Source organism: Ornithorhynchus anatinus, chromosome 2, assembly GCF_004115215.2.
Source record: "Ornithorhynchus anatinus isolate Pmale09 chromosome 2, mOrnAna1.pri.v4, whole genome shotgun sequence".
In the NCBI taxonomy this organism is placed as follows: Eukaryota; Metazoa; Chordata; class Mammalia; order Monotremata; family Ornithorhynchidae; genus Ornithorhynchus; species Ornithorhynchus anatinus.
In genome coordinates, this window is record NC_041729.1 from 95,714,250 (window position 1) to 95,738,164 (window position 23,915).

General features: G+C 39.7%; 1 protein-coding gene across 1 annotated transcript in view; it reads right to left on the reverse strand.

Moving 5' to 3' along the window:
* LAMA2 (laminin subunit alpha 2) overlaps positions 1–23,915 on the reverse strand; it is a 586,243-nt gene that overhangs the window by 214,077 nt on the left and 348,251 nt on the right. The window contains 4 exon segments of the mRNA XM_029049645.2: positions 4,020–4,106; positions 15,141–15,268; positions 20,648–20,761; positions 22,925–23,036. Coding sequence (XP_028905478.1) covers positions 4,020–4,106; positions 15,141–15,268; positions 20,648–20,761; positions 22,925–23,036 — 441 coding nt within the window.

A 23,915-nucleotide genomic window follows, 5' to 3' on the forward strand; every position in this document is an offset into this window, starting at 1 on the left:
ATAATTATAATGATAATGCTTTGTTCCTAGTCTGGCATGAAAAAAAATCTTTAAAATTCTTACTAGGAATACTACACCCAATGGAAAAAGTCTTATTTAAAGTGATAGATCTAAGTTTTATTTGTGTAACATTTTACACTGCTGCCAGCCTACATTTGGCCTGTCTCCCTTCTCTCCCAATTGTTCACACTTCTCCCTCAGTGTACTTGAAAGGGAAGAGATGAAATATGGCATTTTGGTTTTGACCCACACTGATTTCTAGCCATCTCAGCAGAACACTGAATACCAAGTTGTAAGGACCAGGAGCTCCAAGAAAAAAAAAAGGGTCAAGGAACACAATTTCTTCTCAGCAAGAGACTGTTTCTATGCCACTTCAGACACAAATAGAAAAGCCACTGCACCATTAGGTTAGAAATCATCTCCCTGTCCTGAAACATTGTTGGGCAGACATGAGCTAACAGCACAGCTGACCGGATTTATGCAAGAACCTTCAAGGTAGTTCAGTTCTCCTCAAAAGAACAGGGGAAAGTCATTAATTGGGACCAGATTCAACCATTATTCCAATTCCTTTAAAAGTCCAGCAAATGTCATGGACATATTTAAATAGACAGAGAGATTTCTACCTCTTTCTTTGTTTTGCATTAAATGAATATCATTTTTAATATTAATATGCCTTATGTGGGGCAGAATAAATGATAAAAATTGAGAAAGAAATTCTGTCTGAATCTGATCAAACATTCCTTGGCAGAGCAAGGCTACCAATGTAAATATAATTGCTTGTTCCCCCGCCTTTCTGAAATGGAAGAGAGATAAGCTCATGTATTCTTTATGCATGGAGTTTTCCCTGTAATTCTCTTTCAATTGAAGTTTAATCAGAAAACTAAGAAGGCTCTTTGGAATTAGGTCCCAAACTTTTCCTGTCTTATATATATAGCAAATTTTACTATTGCATCCATATAGACTCTCATCTGCATATATTTACTACAAATAAATGGATTTTTCTCCATTGGCATGAAGTATATCAGCAATCATTATAAAGCCAACTAAAGTCCGTTATTTTCAGATTGCTTCCTTCAAAATGACTTACCACCTCTCCTGAGAGATGAGATTATTTAACAAGGTCTGGGAATTCTTAGCATAGGTACCAATTAGAACAATGTAAACTTTTCCCCCAGTGGGGTACGATTCATCCATAGGGAAAAAGACCACAATTCAGCAGGCTGAAATGTAAGTAAGAAACAGCATCTGTGGACTTTCAATGGTTATGCTGTATAATATTTGAGGAGAAATTGACACAAGAGGGTTAATTCATAACTATCTCACTGAAATTATCTTCATTCACTGGAATTTGGGAGGGAGAGCTCTTATCCTTTAGCCATTAATATTCTTGGAGACTTATATAGCAGTTCCCCTTGGAGGGGACATACTTTCAGGATTAGTTGGGTTCAATCATTTCTAATCACAAAGCTTTTCCGGTAATAAAAATAGTGCTTTAGATTCTGATCAGTTTGGATTCAACTAATTAAAATTAGTCAGAATCATAACTTGCAGACTTTCTGGGCTTTTTAAAGAAGCACCCTCTCAGGGCTCAGAGGGAATTGACAACCATAAATTCCCTCCTAATTAGGAAAGGCAAAGGCTTTTCTAGCATGAGACCAGCTGAGTTCCACTATTTCTGGAAGTTCAACAAGATCCATCCAAGTCCATGCCTTTTCTGGGATTCAATTTGTAGACACCAAAGAGAGAGGAGGGGAAAGAAATTAAATGAAAGAAGAAACTTGAGATAACAAGTAAGTTAAATTACCAATCAATCACTGGTATTTAATGTGCACTTACTGATTGCAGAGCACCCTAAGTACTTGGAGTATAATACAATAGAGTTGGCAGACACTATCCCTGCTCCTGTTATTTCTACCTTCACATCATCAGAAAAATCTGCCCTTTCCTCTCCATCCAAACTCTATTACGTTAATCCAATCATTTATCCTACCCACGTTGATTACTGTATCAACCTCCTTGCTAACTGACTGATGGCCCACAAGGAGCTTACAATCTGAAAAAAATGCATTTATGTGTATGCATATGGCATTTGTAAACATGTGAGAAGAGAGAAAGGGAAAGAAATAGAAGTAGGAGTAGATGGGAAAGAGAAAGAGAAAAGGAGATTAAGAGAATCAATCTGAAATAGAAAAATAAAGTGAAGGCTAAAAGTGAAGATAAAAGAATAACAGAAATGTGGAAATGAAATTTTTCCAAATATTATATCTTCTCCCACCCTATAGCTCTATTACCTCCCTTTCTCTATCCTTTGTCTCTCTGTCTCCTTCCTTTGCCCATACATAGTTTGCACTCATGGTAGAGGAAAATACAAAATTAAATCATCTGCTATTGCTACATATTTTTTCTGTCCTGGGAGAATGGATTTTCTGCATAGAGGTGAATGTTCCTAACTGTATTTAAAACACTGCAGGTTATAGAGCCCCAATAACCAAATTGATGCATTCACTTACAGTGTCTTGTCAGTGAGATGAATAATTGTTCTTAACCGTTATGTGGCAATTTTGCATTGCCAGTAATTTTGTAATTATTTTATTGTTCAAATTATTATATTCTTCCCTTTCTCATAAATTTATTGTCAAATTTCCCTATGTATTTAAAATTTAAAAAACCTATGAGTGAATAGTCCTGTGGTTTTGGAGGTACAGGACGGTAAGCAGAGAGACAGGTGATCTTTTAAATGAGCCAGCTTAACAGCCTCATGACAGATCAGCTGTCAGTTTCCAGTTGCTACTGGCAGGGACATTTGATGTAAACTTCCTCATCAGTTATGTTTTCACTTCTAATAATAAAACACAGATTTCTTGACTCTTTGGGAGTTTATTGACTAGAATATTGACCTTTATTTTCTCCATGTAACTTTTTAAAATTAAACAACCTCTGTATTTTAACCTTGTCCTTGTCACTAATTTACAGATGATACCACTTTCTATAGGAGCACTTGGGAACTCTGGAATTATCAGTGCTCTTGCCTCGCCAAGGAACCGCCAGGCCGCTCGCAGGTGAATTATTCTCTCAGTCATTAACTTTACAGACCCTAGTGAAATAGGGGTGAAGGTTTCCAAGTCAGAAAGGAGGTTTAGCTTTACAGGTATAGCTTTAGCCATGGTGGGTACAAGTAAGTTCTGATATCCAACTAATGCCATCAGAACCACTCAGAAGTTTTGAAAAAGAGTGGTGGGGCAATGGGAGAGAAGAAGATGGGAAGAGAAGTGGAAGGGGGAAGCACATGAGTAAAATCTTCAAAAGGATAGGATAGTTTTCAGGTACAGGCTTATTTCAGAAGACTGTTTCATTCGATATTTCTTCCTAATTGTGCAAAGATGGTGACACTTGTTTATACAGTAAGATGAATAATACAATAAACCCACTGCAAAATAAACCACATGGTTTAAAAATACTTTTTTTAGTATCAAATATGATAAGTCCATAATTTATCAGAAAAATCTTTGATTTAAGAATGATTTAGAACAGCGTATAAATTGGAATGGTTAGGTGATATCTTTGGTATATTTAAATTGGAATGGTTAGGTAATATCTTTGGTATATTTTTTTGACTTTAAAAGAATGTTTGGTTACCCATTTTCCTACATGTTCGAGTTACATTTTAAGGACAGAAAAGTAATTAGGAAAAATAAAGGTCCTAGGGCTGCCACAAAGTCCATCTCAAAACATATTACTTTGTCTCAGGAAATTATTGGTAGACATTGTAGCTTCATGTTTAACTTTTAAGTATAAAATATTCATCAAATATTCCCTAAGGGAATGGAGATTTATGAAGCATTTTACAGCATACAAATAAATAAAAAAATTGTAGTGCATTTGTTTGACAAGTGTGATGAGGAACTTTTTTCCATCAGTGCTACTCTTTTGTAGGAAACTAAGAGAACAGAGATATCTGCTGGCTTTATGGCTTCCAAGGAAAAAAAACTCATATGAAAGATAGCACAGTGCTTGCTTACCTCTCACAGCGTGATCCCGCGTACCCAAAGGGACATTCATCGCATACCAGTCCGAGCCCTCGGTCTAGGTGGCATGTTGGGCTAAAACTACATTGGCGATAGTGGGAAAGGATAGGGACAAGGGAGAAAGACAGATGAAAAGTCATTAGCAGCATAATTCCTATTCCTCGTTCCAATAGCATCGCATGATCCACATGGGCTGCAGGGGGTTGCGGGGAAGACCTGGCTCTCACACAGAGAGATTAGGCATTAGCCAATAGAGGGAGACAGGCTGCTGCTATTTCTGCCGACACGGATGTGGCAGCAGCCCAACATCATGTTGTTAAGGGACTTTTGGCTGTGTTCATCAATAAACAACGAAATATTCAGCTGCTCTCTGGGAATCCTTCTGGCCTAAGCAAAGCACACCAGCAAAATGACTCTCCCATCCCAATCCCTCTTACTGTAGAACAATACATTACAATGCATTGGACATTTCAGACACTGGAGACAACTGCGGCAAACACACCAGCCTGGCATGTTGTAATGAAGAACAGAATGACACTCTTTGCAGACACTGCAGAAGATTCAGTGGCTCAGTGGAAAGAGCCCGGGCTTGGAAGTCAGAGGTCATGGGTTCTAATCCCCGCTCTGCCACTTGTCGGCTGTGTGACTTTGGGCAAGTAACTTAACTTCTCTGTGCCTCAGTGACCCTCATCTGTAAAATGGGGACGAAGACTGTGAGCCCCACATGGGACAACCTGATCATTTTGTATCCCCCCAGCGCTTAGAACAGTGCTATGCACATAGTAAGTGCTTAACAAATACCACCATAATAATAATAATAAGATTAGTGAGTGCAAGAGGCAAAACTGAAAACCACCTAACAGGCTGACCATGGCAAACACAATAATCAATCCATCAAAGGCATTTATTGAGTGCTTACTGTGTACAGAACACTGCACTAAAGCTGGAGAGAGTACGGTACAAAAGAGTCAGTAGGCATAATTCCTGCCCATAAGGAGCTTAGAGCACAGGATGCTACTTTTCGGTGTTATGCATTGGGTTTGGGACTATCTGTCCCACATAGGCTTCTGCAGTCACCCTCATTCCCATCGGTCAGCTGGATAATAGTAACTGTGGTATTAAGAGCTTACAATATGCCAAACACTGTGCTAAATGCTGGGGTAGATGCAGGACAATAATAATAATAATAATGATGGCATTTGTTAAGTGCTTACTATGTGCCAAGCACTGTTCTAAGCACTGGGGAGGATACAAGGTGATCAGGTTGTCCCAAGTGGGGCTCACTGTCTTAATCCCCATTTTACAGTTGAGGGAACTGAGGCACAGAGAAGCTAAGTGACTTGCCCAAAGTCACACAGCTGACAAGTGGCAGAGCTGGGATTGAACCCATGACCTCTGACTCCGAAGCCTGTGCTCTTTTCAATGAGCCACGCTGCTTCTCAAGAGGGGACAAGAGGAGAGTGCATTGAGGCTGGCGCAAAGGGGGACCCATGAGATGGTCAGGAGCTCCCCTGGAGAAATGCTTTCGGTTTGTGAGTGTTGAACAGAATACGAGGGAGTGGCAACTTTTCTCCAGCTCACAGCAGCCAAATGTCTGAAGCTGTCCCTGTTGCTTCCCACCTAGATTTCTAACATAGCTCTTGGGTAACAAGGGAATAGCCTAATCAGTACTCACCCCTGGATTTATTGGTTTGCTTGCCACCCCTACAAGTGTGTCCTACTCCTGCTGGGCTTCTTTGTTTAGTGGCACTTTGGTTTTGCATCATTCCTATCCAAGTCCTTCCAGAGTGATTGACATACAGTAATGAGGTAATCAGCTGGCATGCCGAAAAGCAATAAATGGATTGGAATCCTCAGAGATCTGCTGCTCTGTCATTTTAAAGTGGGATGCCCTCAATTAATCTTTCTTCCATTCCTCCCCTCCCCCTTAAATGTATTTTTTCTTTTTTTTTTTCCTGGTAGGATAATTCGGGGAGACTGGAAAGATCAAAAGAAGAGAACCAGGACTGCAAGTACATCATTTTTGAATCTGAATTTCTGCCTGACCTTGATTCTCAGGGTTACTTGCCTAAGTTACTGTAATTAGGGAGGTAGCTTGACCTACTGACCTAGCATGGGACTGGGAATTAGGAGACCTGGGCTCTAATCTCAGCTTTGGCACTGTTGTACTGTGTGACCTTGGGCAAGTCACTTAACCTCTCTCTGCATCAGTCAGTTAATCATATTTACTGAGGTCTTACCATGTTCAGAGCACTGCACTAAACACTTGAGAGAGTACAAGAAAAGCAGCATAACGTAGTGGACAGAGCATAGGCCTGGGAGTGAGAAGGTCATGAGTTCTAATCCTGGCTCTGCAACTTGTTGGCTGCATGACCTTGAGCAAATAACTTCACTTCTATGATCCTCAGTTACCTCATCTGTAAAATGGGGTTTGAAACTATTAGCACCTTGTGGAACAGGGACTGGTCCGACCAGATTTGCATGTATCCACCTCAGCGCTTAGTATAGTACCTGGCACACCATAAGTACATAAAAATACCACATTTATTATTATTATCACAATATATCAGAGTCTGTAGACACATGCCTTGTCCACAGTGAACTTATAGTTCTCATCTGAAAAATGAAGCTCAATTAACTTCTCTACCTAACCCTTAGACTGTGAGCCCCAGGTGTTACAGGGAGGGACTGCATTAAATTTGTTTGGCATATAGTAATTGCTTAATGTATACTATTATTACTATATCTCAATACCTTTGATTTCTAACAATTATTCAACAATAATCTCTTGACCTTTCTTACTCCAAAGTTGTCAGGATTAAACTGCTTCAATACATTTTTGCTAATATAAAGTGTAATCAAATTCTTTCTTAATTAAAATTGGGGGAGCCCAGTCACCTCAAGAGACTTTCAGGATTGAGGAACACCAAGGAACTCTAAACTGGATAAACTTTGGAGGCTGGTGTAAAGAAAGTCACGGGGGAGCAGCCTTAGTGTGAATATGGTCCAACAGAAAGTCCTCCAAGCCAGAAGATTTGGGTTTTGATGCCAGTTCAGCCCTTGGTCTGTCTACCTTGGGCAAGTCACTTATTCCATTTGGGCTTCAGTTTCCTTGCCTAAAAAATGAGGATAATACCTACTTCACTCCATCTCGATGGGAGATTGTGAAGACATAAGTAATGTGAAAGTATTTTGGCAAAATACATAAGTGCTGTAAACATTTAAGGTATCATTTTTTACTGGAGCAGCTGGGAAGGCTGGTCCTGGATCCCAGGAGTTAATGAATTCCTAAGTCCCCTACAACAAGTTAATGATAGCCCTAATGCTTTAGCATGCTCTTGGGTGGCCAGGCTAAACTGCACTAGCTTTCCGCTGAGCACTATTTAAACATGACATGGAGGAGGGAGAGGCTCCAAGCTGAAATTCTATCTCAAACCTATCTAGGACTCAAGCATTGAGAATGACTTTTGCCCAACTAAGGTGAGAATTTCTCCCTTTATCAGACCCTCCATGGTCCTTGTCTGTGAGCTTTACCAACAAAGAAAAGCAGAATGGTCTAGTGGATAAAGAATGGACCTGGGAGTCAGAAGGACCTGGGTTCTAATCTCAGCCACATCACTCGTCTGCTCTGTGACCTTGTAGCAAATCAATTCACTTTGTTGGGCCTCAGTTACCTCATCTGTAAAATGAGGATTAAGACTGTGAGCCCCAAGAGAGACAGCGACCATATCCAACCTGATTAGCTTGAGTCTAATACAGAGCTTAGTAAAGTACCTGGCAAATAGTAATTGCTTAACCAATACCATAAAAAAATGGTCCCAAACATGGCCATAAATATGGGAAGAGATTGGCCTCTGCCCAAGCAGTAGCATTAATGGTGGTGGTGTGAGAGGCTCCACTTGAAGACTCTTGTATCCAAATGGAGCTAAGGATGAGACTTTTCCAGAGAGGAGACTAAGGGAAGAGGAATGATTCTGCATCCTGTCCTCCATGCTCCTCAGCCCTTTAAGAAATCTATATTGTTTGGCATTGGTTATCTTGAATTAAATCTCAACTCCCCAGGCTAATCAGTTTAAAATTACCAGTTAAAAATTTCTGGTAATTTGAAGCTTCTGTTAATCACTGCCAATATTCTACCCAGCACCATTTGACCCAGTGTGATTCTCAAAGTCTTTACAAATGACACCATTCAAGAAATCTGTCCTTCAACTACTGACATTATTAGGATGGGTCAGGCTCTGTAGTTCACAGCAATGCTGTCACTGTAGCATTCAAAGATCTGAGTGAGAGATGCCTCAAAAATGTTCATAAACAATTGTTCTATTTCAGGGAAAATTGTTTGGCCAAATGTAGCAATTTCACTTTGGAATTTGGCAGGAATAGCAAGGGAATATTTTCTTCTGGGGCAGGAAGAGAAGCTTGTGATATCACTAGAGACTACACTGAGATTCCAGTGGATTGTCATTTAACACTATTTGGCACTGTATCAGCATAGAGGAAAAGGTACCACTTCCTAGATTACCTACTAAACTTTCAAATACCACAGGAGACTAAGGAGAGCAAAGGCAAGCAGGGACTTTCCTCAAACTCAGGCATGCAAGAGTCGTAAAAGCTTTAAGCAAAAGCCATGATCATAAAACCCAATTATGAGGATACTACCTAGTGTTTTCCTTGGAGTTTTCAAATATCCATCTACTGGGAAACACAACTCAGTTATCTTGATAGATCAAGGTCTAATTTAATGGGGCTGCCAGCTGAAAGAGTCTGATGAATCAGTATTCTAGATTCTGCTTCAGACCTTATTTTTACAGTTTTATAAATACGACCAGGTTCTTACCAAAAACTCTTCCTTTAGTTGCACAGAAAAGCTTGCTATATTCAATTTACAGATGAAAGAGCTGAGGTAAGTGATACTGCCCAAAGTCTGACAGTATGCCAGTAGCATAACCAGGCCACATAGCATAAAGGACTTTTTAATCTTAGCTTTCTGAACAACACTGACCTTCCTTTTAATGATGCATTTCTTCCAGAGGCAAAATAAATAGCCAAACTACATTTACATGTAGTTACCCTATACTTCCTATAAGCTTTTAGAAATGGATTTACTGGTTTACATCCTCACTGCATAGTAGCTCACAGGAATGTTGCCTGGTTAATGAAAATTGATGAATCATAAAAGCTCTATTCTAATGAAGCATCATCAACATTTCTAAGATATATAAATTCTGCCTAGGATATTATTAGTATTCTGAAAATAGAACACTGAGCTTCAGTTATCAAATTAACTGAGGAAGGCAGTGGCGGTTCAAATGCAGTTTGTACGTTGAAGCCTAAGATCTGTACATCCAACATTGTCTTAAGTAATAAAGGAGAAGAAATGCTAAATATGGGGTATATTATTGGAAAATTATTAGAGTAAATGATTTCAGGATAAGTCAGATAAAACCCCAAATGATCTGATATTCATTGTACTGAACAGAATGTGGCATTTTCAAACTTCTATCCATCCATCCTCCAATAGAAGAACCTGGACTCTGATTGATTGTGGAAGGGTGTGGGAATGGGCAAAAGGAGGTGGGTTGAATTTGGTCTCCAAGGCGATTCTGGTATCCATTCTTAGAAGCATGATGCTAAAGTTAGTCTCAGGCAACCCCTCACAATTCTCCAGCTGAATCTCTGCACAGCGTTACAATTTCTGGCTACAGTAGATCTTCTGAGTTGTTTGGCATGGCCTAGTGGCTAGAACACAGGCCTGAGAGTCAGATGGACCTGGAATCTAATCCCAAATCTGCCCCACACCTATTGTTTAACCTTGGGTAAGTCATTTAACTTCTCGGTGCTTCAGTTACCTCATCTATAAAATGGGGAATAAGACTGCGAGCCCCATGTGGGACAGGGACTGTGTCCAACCCAATTTGTTTGAATCCACCCCAGGGCATAGCACAGTGCCTGACACATACTAAGTGCTTAACAAATACCACAGTTATTATTATCATTACTGTTCAGGTATAGCCTAATCCAACCAGCATTGGATACAGGCATCCAAATTTTAAATGACTGAAGTATGCATTCACCCACTGAAATATTTCGAAGGAAGTGTCTAAAGGAAGTACAGAATACTGTGCTCCCTTGTCTAAGAGCTTGTTTGCTAAAGGGGGACACAAACATAAAATTATTTACAGGTATAGTCATAATAAAAAATTGATTGTACAACTGAATGGGCATATACACAAGATTGCTGATGGAGGGTATGAATAAGTTGATATGCAGTAGAGTTGGCGGTTGTGTTTATATACTTGGGATGCTTGTATATTGTGGGCAGGGATGGGTCTGTTATATTGTACTCTTCCAACTCCTATGTACCATACTCTGCACAGAGTAAGCTCTAAATGAATACAATTGATTGAATTAAGTGGGGAAGGCTTTTTGAAGGAAAGCAATTTTAGGAGGGTTTTGTTTACAGGGAGAGCTCTGATCTGTCAGATTCATGAAGGGACAAAGTGCCAAGCTGAAGAGCAGTGTGAATGAGGGGATGGAGGGGGGAGAGTTAAGAGTGAGCGACAACTAGAAAGTTGACTTGGGAGAAGTGAAGAGAGTACCTTGGGGAATAGTGAATGAAGAGGGCAGATAAGTGAAATAGGTTGAGTTGATGGAGAGTAATAGAGCCAGTTGTGAGGAATTCTTCTGTGATATGAAGAGACACAGGAAGACATTGGAGGGTTTTTAAGGAGAGAAGGGATGTGAGCTGAGCAATGTTTTAAGATGATCCTCGAGGCACAGTTTGGAGGGGGAAGAGACTGGAAGCAGAAGGTCTATCAATATAGTATAGTATCAATATGATTAGAGCTAATAACACCACTGGTACTTGAGTCTTTAGCCAATGAATGAGGAGGGGCGTGCTAACAGTTTCCTTTTTTGTACTTCAACACAACAGAAGTGAAAAAAAATGGAGTCACTCCCAAAGAGTGGTTGTGAATTCTCATGTTACGTGCCTTGTACCTGGCCCAGCCATGCACCTAATCGACAGCTCCGCTTAGTCTAGGGAATCCCAAACTCCTCTCCCTTCCCTCCCTCTTTCTCTTCCTTCTCTTCTTCCACCCATCTCTCTTTCCACCATCCCCAAAACAGTCACCCACCTCTCTAGGTGCTGCAGTTTAATCAGACAGTCAGGAAGGAGAGAGGCAGCATGTAAGCTTGGAAGTCAAGACTAATGGCATTTGGTTTCCAAAACCATTGATCTTATCTGCACAACACAATCCCACTATCACTCAATCAATCAATGGTATTCAGTGAGCACTTATTATGTGCAGGACAATGACCTAAGCACTGCATTTCAGAAGTCTCACTGCATCAGAGTCTAGTAGAGAAGCAGTGTAGCACAATGGAAGGAAACAACATGGGCCTTGGTGTCAGGGGACCTGAGATCCAGTCCTAGTTTTGCCACTTGCCTGCTATGTGACCTTGGAGGAGTCACTTAAATACTCGTTCTCCCTCTCTCTTGAACTGTGAAGTCCATGAAGGGCAGAGACTGAGTACGACCTGATTATCTTTTAGCGACCTCTATGCTTAGTGCAGCGCTTGGTACATAATAAGCTCTTAAAAAATACCACAATTATACTTTTTATAAAATGGAAGTTTTTTTAATCAAAACTTCTCCTCAAATAGCATACTTCTTTATGGTACACCTGCCCTCTATAAAGTCCCAGAGAAAATCAATTTTATGAATGTGTCAGTAGTAAAGTATAAACATATACTCTATAGGCTATGCATAATTGAATTATTATAGACTATTTATCAATAAATCATATACTATATACAATTTATATATTCAAGTGTAATTGATTTATGTAATAATATTAGTGAAGAAATTTGGAGCCAAAATGCCTGTAATTTGTAAGATTTATGAACCTGTTTCTAGACATAAATCATCATGGAAAAAAGCATTCAATAAGCAGTTTATATATGCGAAATGGTAACAGCGAACTTTGGGAATTTTCTTCTGAGCAACCTGTGAATATAATATAGCCTATCATACTCTATTCAGAATTACACAGGGAAACGCTTCTGTGTATGCCTAACAGCATTCAATGGAAATCCATTCAAATTCCGCTTACAACAGTAATGATGAAAAATGAGCATTTTTAAAGCCTAATTGTATTCTCTAATTCATTACATTTTCTCATTGTATTCTGTTTGGTTAAAAACAACTCTCCTAGGTTGTTAGGGTAGAATACATTCTCCTTTAATTCTGGAAAATTTACACAATTGCCACTTTCTAAGCATTTTTAATTGAAAAACTTTTTACAACTGTAATTACACCATTTCTTGTTTTTATTGGGTGGTGACCATCTGCAAACTGAACTTCTTTCATTTAGGCCCTTCTCAAATGAATTATGGCCCTAATGGTGGGATTTAAGCAGCAAAATGTTGGTACTGTAATTCCAATCCCACTCAGGCATTGCTGAGTTTCATCCGTCTACTAGAAATTCAGGGATTGTACCCAGGCTATTAAGTGGAATCCAAAGGTAAGGAGAGATGCTACCTTCAGGTAATCCCTTATTTTGTTTTAGGGCCCAAGTTCTTTGATTTTCATTTTCTTTAGTTTAAAGTGTCACATAATTTTCTAAAATCGAAGTGAACATAGGCAGTGAATTAGACAGTACAACGGTAGATATCAGGTTCCTTTACTATCATTTATATAAATATAAGCAATGCCATCACTGAGTCAGACCAATCATCTAGAATTCTGTCCAAAGTTGGCTGCTTCCCTTGACATCGGTCCTAATGGATATGAGAGGTTGCATTTAGCATCTCTATCTTTTCCATATACATTCCTAATTGTTCTTCTAAAAACACAATGGTAATATTAATATTGCATTCATTAAGCACTACTATGTGCCAGACACTCTACTAAATTCTAGGATATCTACAAATTAATCCGGTTAGATTCAATAAAAAAAGTATCAGTGAAGTAATTCAAATCCCTTTTGGACCTATAGATATTTCTGCCCACCCCTGAACTGACTTCCTGTGGTAACAAATTCTAAATGTTTACACCCTTAGGGGTGAAGTGTGACCTTTTGCTTTGAATGTATCAACTTTGAGCCTAAATGGGTCTCGTTCACCCTGTATTGTGGCATTCAGCTCACTGTGGACAGAGAATGTGTCTCTTTATTGCTACATTGTACTCTCCCAAGCACTTAGTACAGTGCTCTGCACACAGTAAGTGCTCATTAATTATGATTAAATGAATGGAAATTAATTCTATATACCCTGTCTAGACAACACTTAATTTTTTAAACTTTTATTATATCCCCTCTTAGACTTTGTCTTTCCCAACCATAGACTCCTCATCTTTTCTGCCTAATTTTATAGAGAAATTTTGCCACAGCCACTGATTTTAATACTTTGATATATGAATAGCACTTCTGTTGTTTCATAGGGCTTTTTAATCAGTCCTCTCATTTCCTATAATGCAGGGAATGGCAGGTACTATTTTCCCCATTTTACAGGTAAGGAAATTGAAGCCAAATGAGAGTGAGTCATTCATTCAATAGTATTTATTGATCGTTTACTGTGTGCAGAGCATTGTACTAAATGCTTGGAAAGTACAATTTGGCCACGGATAGAGACAATCCCTACTTGGCCTAACTAGAACCCAAGTCTCCTGACTCTCTGCTCTTTCTACCTGTCATCTTGGATGGCCTGTTGTCCCTTCTCCAGCTCTATTATGCTCTCCCTAAGATGTGAAGACAAAAACTATATGCACTACCCAGGAGTGTATTTATATAGTGGCAAACTATGTCTTTCATTTAACTTTCCTGTTGATACCCAGCATTTTTTGTTTCAACAACAGAAATTTCATATTTCTTTTTCCATAATACAGCACAATCTCCTTATTTTGCCTCCTTTCTTTACTTGGGACCTGGCTGCAGGTACAAATCTATGACACAATGCATAAATTTAGTAACTATGTTTGATCTTCCACTTTATCAGGTATCTTAACAAGCTGATAATGCACCAGTGTGTCCCCTGCTTGATCAGAGTCCCATTTTTGTGATTTCTTGCTCATTTATATCATGATTTTCCAGAAGCACATTTAATACTGCTGGGTCTACCTTTTGTGCTTTTCAGTTGGAGAAGTGGATGGAGCAGAAATGTGGCCGTAAGCACCACCAGTGTGGTTTCTCAGTTGTCAGATGCAGGGAAGGCTGTGGTGGCTTGAAAAGATACACAGATCTACATAGATCACTTGGTGGATGGCAATTTTGCCTCAGGAGCTGCAACTCAGGGATTCTATAACCATGGTTTTAAGCTTTTCCTGATTGGCTCTAAGCCTAAGGAGAAACTATGAGAAGGGACTGCACACATCCAAAGCATGTATTGATTTTTTTTTTCTTACACAGTCCAGAAACAGATTTCAATTACATGAGGGGATATTTATGTTCTTAGAATACTTTCCAATAGCCTTAAATTAGTTGAGTTTTACTTTAGAGCATATCCCCACAATGAAAATAACCACAGAGTGGAAAGGTGGCTTCTTGTGGGTGCTCACCACACAAATCAGCAGGAAGAGTGAATTCTGATCTATTGCTTCCTGTTGGATTTGGAGAAATCAGTTACCCCCAGGGGCCCATTTCATCCTCCTAATTAATAGTCACAGAGCTCAAGTCTTTCTAACTCCCTGCTAGTAAATTACAATCCCCACTACTTAAAGTCTATTGAAAAACACTTTAAGGACATAAATATCATCAGCTTGTCATTGAAAGCCATTTCTGAGAAATATTTCAGGTCACTAAGGTGTCATTCAAGATGTTACTGCTTTCCAGAGTAGATTTGGGGGGATCATTTTGGAACCATTTCGGTCTTGTTCCTGTCATGGGTCAAGCACTACTAGAAAATATTTAAATAGTCATCTATAAAATATATGAAACCAAAGAAATCATAAGCAGAACTGTAAACTAACTCAAGTAGAAAGATCTTATCTTTTCTGTGAGAGCGACAAGCATGCCTGTACATCATGGAAAATATGGGGTCACACTGGACAGAAACTCTGAAGAATTTGTTTTAATTACCAGATGGAGAAATGACTAGGTAGGTAAGCCTGTAACTTACTTGTTCGATGGTATATTTAATGGGCAGGCACACAGCTGACAGTCATCAGTGGTCCCTTTAGTTGGATCACCATAGAAACCAGGAAGACATCTATTACAGAATGGGCCACCTGTGTGGTCCTTGCAGTCCTGAGAAAGAAACATATGGTTGTATTTGTCATTTTGGTCTCAAAAATCATCAAAACCTGAGCTAAAAATAGACTAAGATATCTTGGCTGTTCCCCTGCAAGTGATAAATTAATTCCTCCTTTTTTCACGGCCAGTTTCCCTGCAGAGAAATAGTGCCGATGGCTAATTTTCATTTCATTCCTTAAAATATACTGTTAGTTTTCTTAGGAATGCAAAAAAATACTTCTTTTTTATATCGCATCCCCATTATACAATGGTTGTCTTCTATCTCATTCTGCTTTGCTTATTGTTCTCGAGGATGTAATCTGATTATGTTACCAGCAAGGAAGGTTAATGTCACCAGAGCCTTAAAAACAGACTATTTGTTGTGATTACAATTAAGGAGTTCAGTCTGACTTCCAGACAGATCCAGCCCCTTTCTTTGTAAAATTAATCGGTGCTTTTGCTTCATCTGATTCAGTGGGAGATGTGACAGTACCCGCTGCTCCTCTGAGATCATCATCTTAGGCATTTAATTGTTACCTACATGAACTCTAATGATAGATGTGATTCACTAACAAGGCAAAAGTAACACATGTGAGCCAGTTTTGCCTGACTCATAATTAAAGATTTGAAAACTGAGGAAAACTTCACAAACAGATGGGATAACATTATACAGGGAAAAAATAGGCTAGATTTTTGATAATTTAAATTAAGTATTTAAAATGATTTGGCAGTCCCATTTTGGAAGCTGCTGCTTTCATTTTGGATTCGTATCAAGCCAGGAGATGAATGGGAAATGTGGATTTGTGAGCATCATGTCTTCATCATAATTCATTGTTCATTAATCAGTTCAATCTCCATTGCCTCAGTGTAACATGCAGTGCTGCTAGCCATCCATCAAAAGGCACTATATTTGTATGGGACAAGCACAGGCCTATTCTTTCTTGGCAGTAAATGTATTTTTAACTTCCCACACAAGCCTTCTGCTTGGGTTCTTTTGCTTCCCTCTGGCTCTGGGTTTAGAGAGATTTTAGGGGTGCAGGACCCTTGTAATGTTTCAAAAGGAAGCACGCACACACTTCTAGACCCATTCTTTTTAATGTAGAAATAAAATTTTGTAGCACTTTCTACCAGCCTTATGATGTGCTTGTTTGTCAAAATCAACTGATCCCTGCCATCCCCTAAACAGTGCTCTGTGAGATAGATACCACAATTAGGCAAATGGAGAAAATATGTTTTAAAGGGTTACGTTTTCATGTTGTTTGATGTCTGCCCCCCCCCCCCCCACTGTAAGCTTGTTTTGGGCAAGGATTCTCTCTTTATTGCTGTATTGTACTTTTCAAGCACTTAGTTCAGTGTTCTACACACAGTAAGTGCACAATAAATACAATTGTTGCTGGAAACCCAAGCTCAGAACGTTTAAATGACTTACCCAAAGTCACATGGCAGACAAGTCACAAAGTGGGGATTAGAATCCAGGTCGCCTCCCCCTTCCTTCCTTCAACTCCCCTCAGCTAAGCCCCCTTTCTCTCTGCTCCTCCCCCTTTCCCTTCCCCTCCCCTCAGCACTGTGCTCATTTGTATATATTTTTATTACCCTATTTATTTTGTTAATGAGGCATACATCCCCTTGATTCTATTTATCATAATTATGTTGTCTTGATTTTGTCCATCTGTCTCCCCCGATTAGACTGTAAGCCCATCATTAGGCAGGGATTGTTTCTATCTGTTGCCAAATTGTACATTCCAAGCGCTTAGTACAATGCTCTGCACATGGTAAGTGCTCAATAAATACTAGTGAATGTAGAGAAGCAGCGTGGTTCAGTGGAAAGAGCACGGGCTTTGGAGTCAGAGGTCATGGGTTTGAATCCCAGCTCCGCCACTTGTCAGCTGTGTGACTGTGGGCAAGTCACTTAACTTCTCTGTGCCTCAGTTATCTCATCTGTAAAATGGGGATTAAGACTGTGAGCCCCACGTGGGGCAACCTGATTCCCTTGTGTCTACCTCAGCGCTTAGAACAGTGCTCTGCACATAGTAAATGCTTAACAAATACCAACATTATTGAATGACCCTCAGACCTATGCTCTTTCCACTAGGACATGCTGGTTTTCCCTTTTCCTCCTAATGTCAGATTTAAGGTAGGATCACACCATTTTTAGTTTTGCTGCTTCACAGCAATCATCCTCTGGTAATTCAGTGAAAATCTAAGGCAGGCTAAATCTATCTGCCAATTCCCAAGATTTTCAATAAATGAATAACCAATCTACTGAGTGTCACCAATACTAGGAAACAAACCTTCCTCTTACCTAAGTTTAATGTATTTAAAAGGAATGCATTTGGATCTTGGTTGAAATTCTGGAGAGGAAATTAATCCTATTTATGTAGCATCTAGTCCCCTCTAAGTGTTAATGAGGAAATTGCATAAACTGGTCTCTCAGGCTTTCTAGAACTCATGGTACACACTACTGAAATTATGCTAAAACAAATCTAATATGTTCCATTTTCTTTTTACAATTATAAAATATCAATCTCTAAAATGACTGGGGATTATGTGACACTCCGATAGCATAATTGGCCTGGGGCAGGGGGATGAAGAGTGGGGAGGGTTATGCTGTCACAGGGATTTCTGAGTTTGCACTGGATTGGCTATTAAATCAAAGAACGGTGTATAGCACAATACAAATAAACCTTTTCATATGGTTCTTCTAGGGGATCAGAAGTCTCTCCCAGCTACTTCAAGATGGGAGCAAAAAATGATCTTTTTAAAAAGGCCTACAGTCAACAGATAACATTAGCCTTAATCCCAAGTGGAAAAAAAAATCACAAAAGATTTCAGTTCTCTTTCAAAGCTCAAGAGTAAAAAAGCAAAGTCATATCAGTAAAATTAGGTGTCTAAATTGTTGTGATACTGCAGGGGGAAAAAGCCCAATGAATAATAATGAGGGAGCCAAAAGGCCATGTAAGTCTATAAAAAAGGAATGCCTTTGAAGTGAAACATTTCTCTTCCAGAGGGTTTGAACATCCTCCATTTCATGAATTGTGTCAAAAACCCTATGATCCAGAGTGAAAAGCAGCATTTTCAGTAAACTTTACTCTGGGATATGCAACCAAAATCACCAGGACAACTCCACTCCTCCCACTCTAGGTTGCTTTTCGTGCAGGGCCATACTTTCTAACTGAGGCATGTTGAACTTCGTCCTGTATCTTCCTTTTATGTTTCCCCAAAGCATCCTTTCAGGAGTTCTGGGTAACATATTTCTGGGTCTCAATCAATCACAGCCCCAATGTGGTATGCGTCAGGAACCAACAGGAGAAAGATCTGTCAGAAATCATCACGCCTTACCCTCAGTCACCCAACAAATGAAGAGACTGCTAAATCTCACTAAAATTGAATGGAATCACAACAGAGAGGAAAGAGCTGATAAAACTTTAGTCACTGGATTTCTATCAGCTAAGCAAGAGGTTGGGAGACACTGTACTGAAGATAGCCTCTCTTAAAAGTAATGTCCAGTGTGGGACAGGGACTGTGTGGGATTATTCTTGTATCTACTTTACTAGTTCAGCCCCTGGAACATAGTAAATGCTTAACAAATAGTTTAATCATTTTGTGGATTTTCTGTGCATTTTGTTTATGCACTTGTACCTGTGACCTTTGGGCATTTGATAGTCACCCTACCCTCAACCCCACAGGACTCAAGTACATGTCTTTAAAATATACGTTATAAATAATTTATTTATGTAAATGTCTGTCTCCCCCTCTAGACTCTGGGCTCATTGAGTCAATCAATTGCATTTATTGCATACTTACTGGTTGCAGAGTGCTGTACTAAGCACTTGGGAGAGTACAATATATCAGAGTTGGTAGAAATGTATTCTGCCCACAACAAACTTATAGTTTGTTTGAGCAGGTAACATATCTACCAACTACATTCCTGGGATGCTCAGTTCTCCCAGGAATTTAGTACAATGCTCCACAAATACCATTTGTGGAATAAATGCCACTGATTTACATTTTGCCATGTGAGCTATTACACCAGCATCTCCTTTCCATTCTTGAATAATTCCTTCCCAGTTAATCCTATAAAGTATATGTCTGGGAGCTACACAGGGGCCCAATCATATTAACAGATTCTTTTCCTCTTTGAGGAGTAGGGAAAGACAAACCCATGTTCAATCAGGAGATAAACATTTCCCACTAAAGGTAACTGTCACGGTGTTGTCTTTTTCCTAGATCCATTTTAAGATTCACAGTATGAACTGAAGAATTGGTTCGGGACTCTGCTCGTGACAAAGCTATTGAAAAAAACAAAATCTACTGATACCCAAATTAAAGCTATCTTGTTTTGCCTTGCAATGCAATTAAGCATCATCTCATATAGGGAGAAGGAGGTAGTCCAACAGCAATTCTGGATGTCAAATTGCATTATAAAAACCCTGCATTTTCATTTTAGGCTTTCTCTAGCAGCTATTCCCTCAGAAAAATAAGTAATGAAAAAAGAAAGAGAAAGAGAGAAAGGAAGAGAGGCAGATGGAGGAAGGCAGGAGAGGAAGAAAGAAAGAAAAATATCCCATAAAGCAATCTGGAACAACAGAATTTGCCTAAAATTCTATAGGGAAATAGGAGTATGATATCCTGTTAAATTGGCATTGACTCAAATTATTTCTCTGCAAGACTAATGAAATGAGAAATGTTGTTTCAAGCTTCATGGTATGTCAGACAATATAAAACTAAAATGCCCTTGAGTTAATCAGAACAGTCTATTCAGCATAATTCACCAATTCAAAGGCTTTGATGGAAAAAGTTACTTTCTTGGTGGAAATGCTTTGGATAAAAAAGCAGGGTTGTAATTGCAAAATCATGTTGCTTTGTATGATTTTCAAGTTTCATCTTTTTAACAATAAAGACAAACCAAATTCTTATTAAGCCTGTTTGTCTATTAAAAAAATAACAACAACAACAACAACAAAAAACCAAAACACCATCTCCCAGCTGCCAAAATGTCAGCTGTGGCTCTGTTTTCCCGAGGTTATTATGGATAGGGAATGTGATTCAGAGTGTAAATAGAAAATATAATACACACTCTGCTATTCATGCTAGTTGATAGGGAAGAGGGAAACCTCTGGTTTACCCATTTCTCCATGTCGATCATGTCATGCAAGGTTTTGTTGATCCCATTTCAATAGTTCAAGCTATGGTGACTTCCCAGTGTTTCTTCCTGCAGGTTTTTCTGATCAACTCCATCCTGATCCAAAGGCAATTATCGATAAAGATTTCCCTCTGCCAAATTACACCTCCATCCTTTGAGCAACACAAGTTTCAAAGATAGTGCAATGGCACAGGGTTATCGAGCTGATCTTAACTTCATCAATCACTCTTCCCCGAGGACACAATACTTACCAGGCATTCTCCGGTCACATCATCGCAGGACTCCGCATGGCCAAAGCACTGGCACGGCTCACAGATCCCACCAAAGAGCGTCCCATTCACTCTCCGGTGCCTTGGCCAGCAGGACTGGAAGGGAGAGAACACAAATGTCAGAATGGGACCCATGTGACGGGGTTGCACATGACAAAACATGTCAGCCAGAAAACTTAGAGGGATGGGTAGTCACACGGCTGAGGTGGTAGACACTTCGCAGAGAGGTAGTCTTCCTGACAATACTGCTTTGCACTGACCTTAGCTTTATTGGCAGGTGTGAGATTAGAGGAAGCATTAGCTTGATCTTTCTTCTGAAATGGTAAAATAAAGCAGAGAAGTGAAGAATGAAAATATGACAGTGGCAAGACAGGAGCTACAGACTGAAAAATAGCCAGAAGACAAAACACTGAAAGAAAAGGAAAAACAAGGAATATTCTGAGAATTTCAGCTGTTAGAAACTCACTCACGCAATCTCTCTGTGTGCCTCTCTCTCTCTCTCTTGCTTTTACACACACACACAAACACACATTCTGTTTCTCTTTTGCTCACAGCTCCCACCCCACCCCTTGCATCCCATTTCTGACTTTGAACTCACCTTAGGCCTAGGACATCCTTACTCCCTCCCCTAATTATCTCTCTTTACAAGCCTTCTGAAGTTATAACATTTGACCTAGGACCAAATTATCTGAACCTACAACTCCCTCATCTTATTTGGCCATGTCCATTGCCCAGAGGTATTTACAAATATGCTAGATCCAGTGATAATATTTCAATTTAATAGATTCATTTATTCCATGAATTCTCTGCACCTGATATATCCCAGGGGGTGGCCAAACCTCACGAGCTGAATAACATCAAACAAGAAGCATAAAACGGCTGATCAAAAAATAATTTCTTTAACCAGAGCAGTAAGCATGCATGCCTGTGGTAAGGGAGAGTGGTGGCTAGCGGGGTTGGTGAAAAAGAGGCAGAAAGCAAGGGCCAGATATGGCCCTTCTAGCTCACCCAGGTCAACATGCACACTACAGCCTGTGGTCACTACATAACACAATAAACACTAAGGCAAACATGTGGAAACTGCAAAGTAAGTGAAGAGGAGTCATGTGCGGCTCACAAACCTTGGTTTGGCCACCCCAGGTACATACAACATTCAGTTGTATCTGTTTCATTTGATTTGTTTCTATGCATTCCGATTGTTTATTTTAGATTGCAAATTCATCAAGAAGTGTATGCATGGGCACCTGATACTTTTTGATGATGATGGGTTTTTCATTGTTTTCCCTCATACTTAGCAAGGGTGATGCTATTTTACCAAGAGATCTGGAAACTAAACACCTTCTGAATTTACAGGTTTATAGGCCCCCTTCTGTGTACCCAGCGTGGCTTAGTGGAAAGAGCACGGGCTTTGGAGTCAGAGGTCATGGGTTCAAATCCCGGCTCGGCCACTTGTCAGCTGTGTGACTTTGGGCAAGTCACTTAACTTCTCGGTGCCTCAGTTACCTCATCTGTAAAATGGGGATTAAGACTGTGATCCCCACGTGGGACAACCTGATTCCCCTGTGTCTACCCCAGCGCTTAGAACAGTGCTCGGCACATAGTAAGCACTTAACAAATACCAACATTATTATTATTACCCATCTTTCCTCTTTAAGGGACTTAACATTCTGGTCAGAGAAAGTATATACCAATTCTCTGATATAGTATTTTCCCAAGAGCTTAGTATAATACTCTACACACAGTAAGCAATCAGACTATAAATTCATTGTGGGTAGGGAATGTGTCTATTTATTGTTGTATTGTAGTCTCCCAAGCACTTAGTACAATGCTCTGCATACAGTAAGTGCTCAATACATACAACTGAACAAATACCATTGACTGATATATACCGTCACTGTCTGCTGTATGACCTCAGGCAAGTCACTTAACCTCTCTGTGCCTCAGTTACCTCCTCTGTAAAATAATGATTAAAAGTGTGAGATACATAGGACAACCTGATTACCCTGTATCTAACCCAGTGCTTAGAACAGTGCTTGGAACATAGTAACCACTTAACAAATACCATAATTATCATTATTATTCTACCTGTAGTATGTTAGTGTCCATCTCTCCTGCTAGACCTGAGCTCCTTCAGGACAGAGGTCAAGTCTCCTAAACTCCCAATATAGTGCTTAGCACACAATAGGTGTTGAATGCATACAATGAATTAACTGAGTTAGCTTTGAAGACAAAACCTCACAGCCACCATCAGAAACTTACTTCACAAGAAGCACCACTGTATCCAGAAGGACACTGGCATAATTCCACAGCAGTAGCAATGTCTCCATCTGTGGAATAAGGAACTGCTGATTCGAGGTGAACAGACTTTAACCTGTGAAAAAGGGGAGGAAAAAATTTGTTAAAAAGGGGTAAACCAATGATTTTAAAAACAGTACCAATGAAAAAGGCATCATTTTTAGGGGGGAGGCTCTTTTCTTACGGTCATATGAAAGGAAGCAGCATGGCCTAATGGATAGAGCACCAGCCTGGGAGTCACAAGGACCTGAGCTCTAAAACTCACTCCTCCACTTGATAGCTGTTTTACCTTGGACAAGTCCCTTCTCTGTAACTCAGTTACCTCATCTGTATAAATAGGGATTAAGACTGTGAGTCCCATGTGGGACAGGGACTGTGTCTATCTCAATTTGCTTGTATCCACCCCAGCACTTAGTACAGTGCCTGGCACATAGTAGTTATTTAAATACCACGATTCCTATTATTATTACTAAAGTGTGGAAATTTTCTTTCTTGGGAAGGCAGCATGGTCTACACAAAACACCATGGGACTGGGAATCAGGAGACCAGAGTTCTAGACCCCTCTCTGCCACTGGCCTGCTGAGCAACTTATGACATGTCACTCATACTCTATCCTGACCAGAGCACTATGCCTGACGCTTGGGAGACACAGATGATAAGTATAAAGTCCTTGGCTTTCTTGTCACATTGGGAAGACAAGTAGATGCAAGTTGGTGAATATGCAGTAATTAGTAGAATGTGAAAATAGATATGAAAAATAAACACAGATGCATAAATAAATCAATACAAAATGAAACATCTAAAGGGGCATAAGATTGCTGAGGTGGCTGAAGGGTAACTGGATCACAGTGATGTGGGGGATTAATCAAGGAATGTTTCCTGGAGGAAGAAACTTTGTAGATGGACTTTGAAGAAGGGGAAGAAAGGGTGACATAAGCAGTGGTTTGGAGGCAGA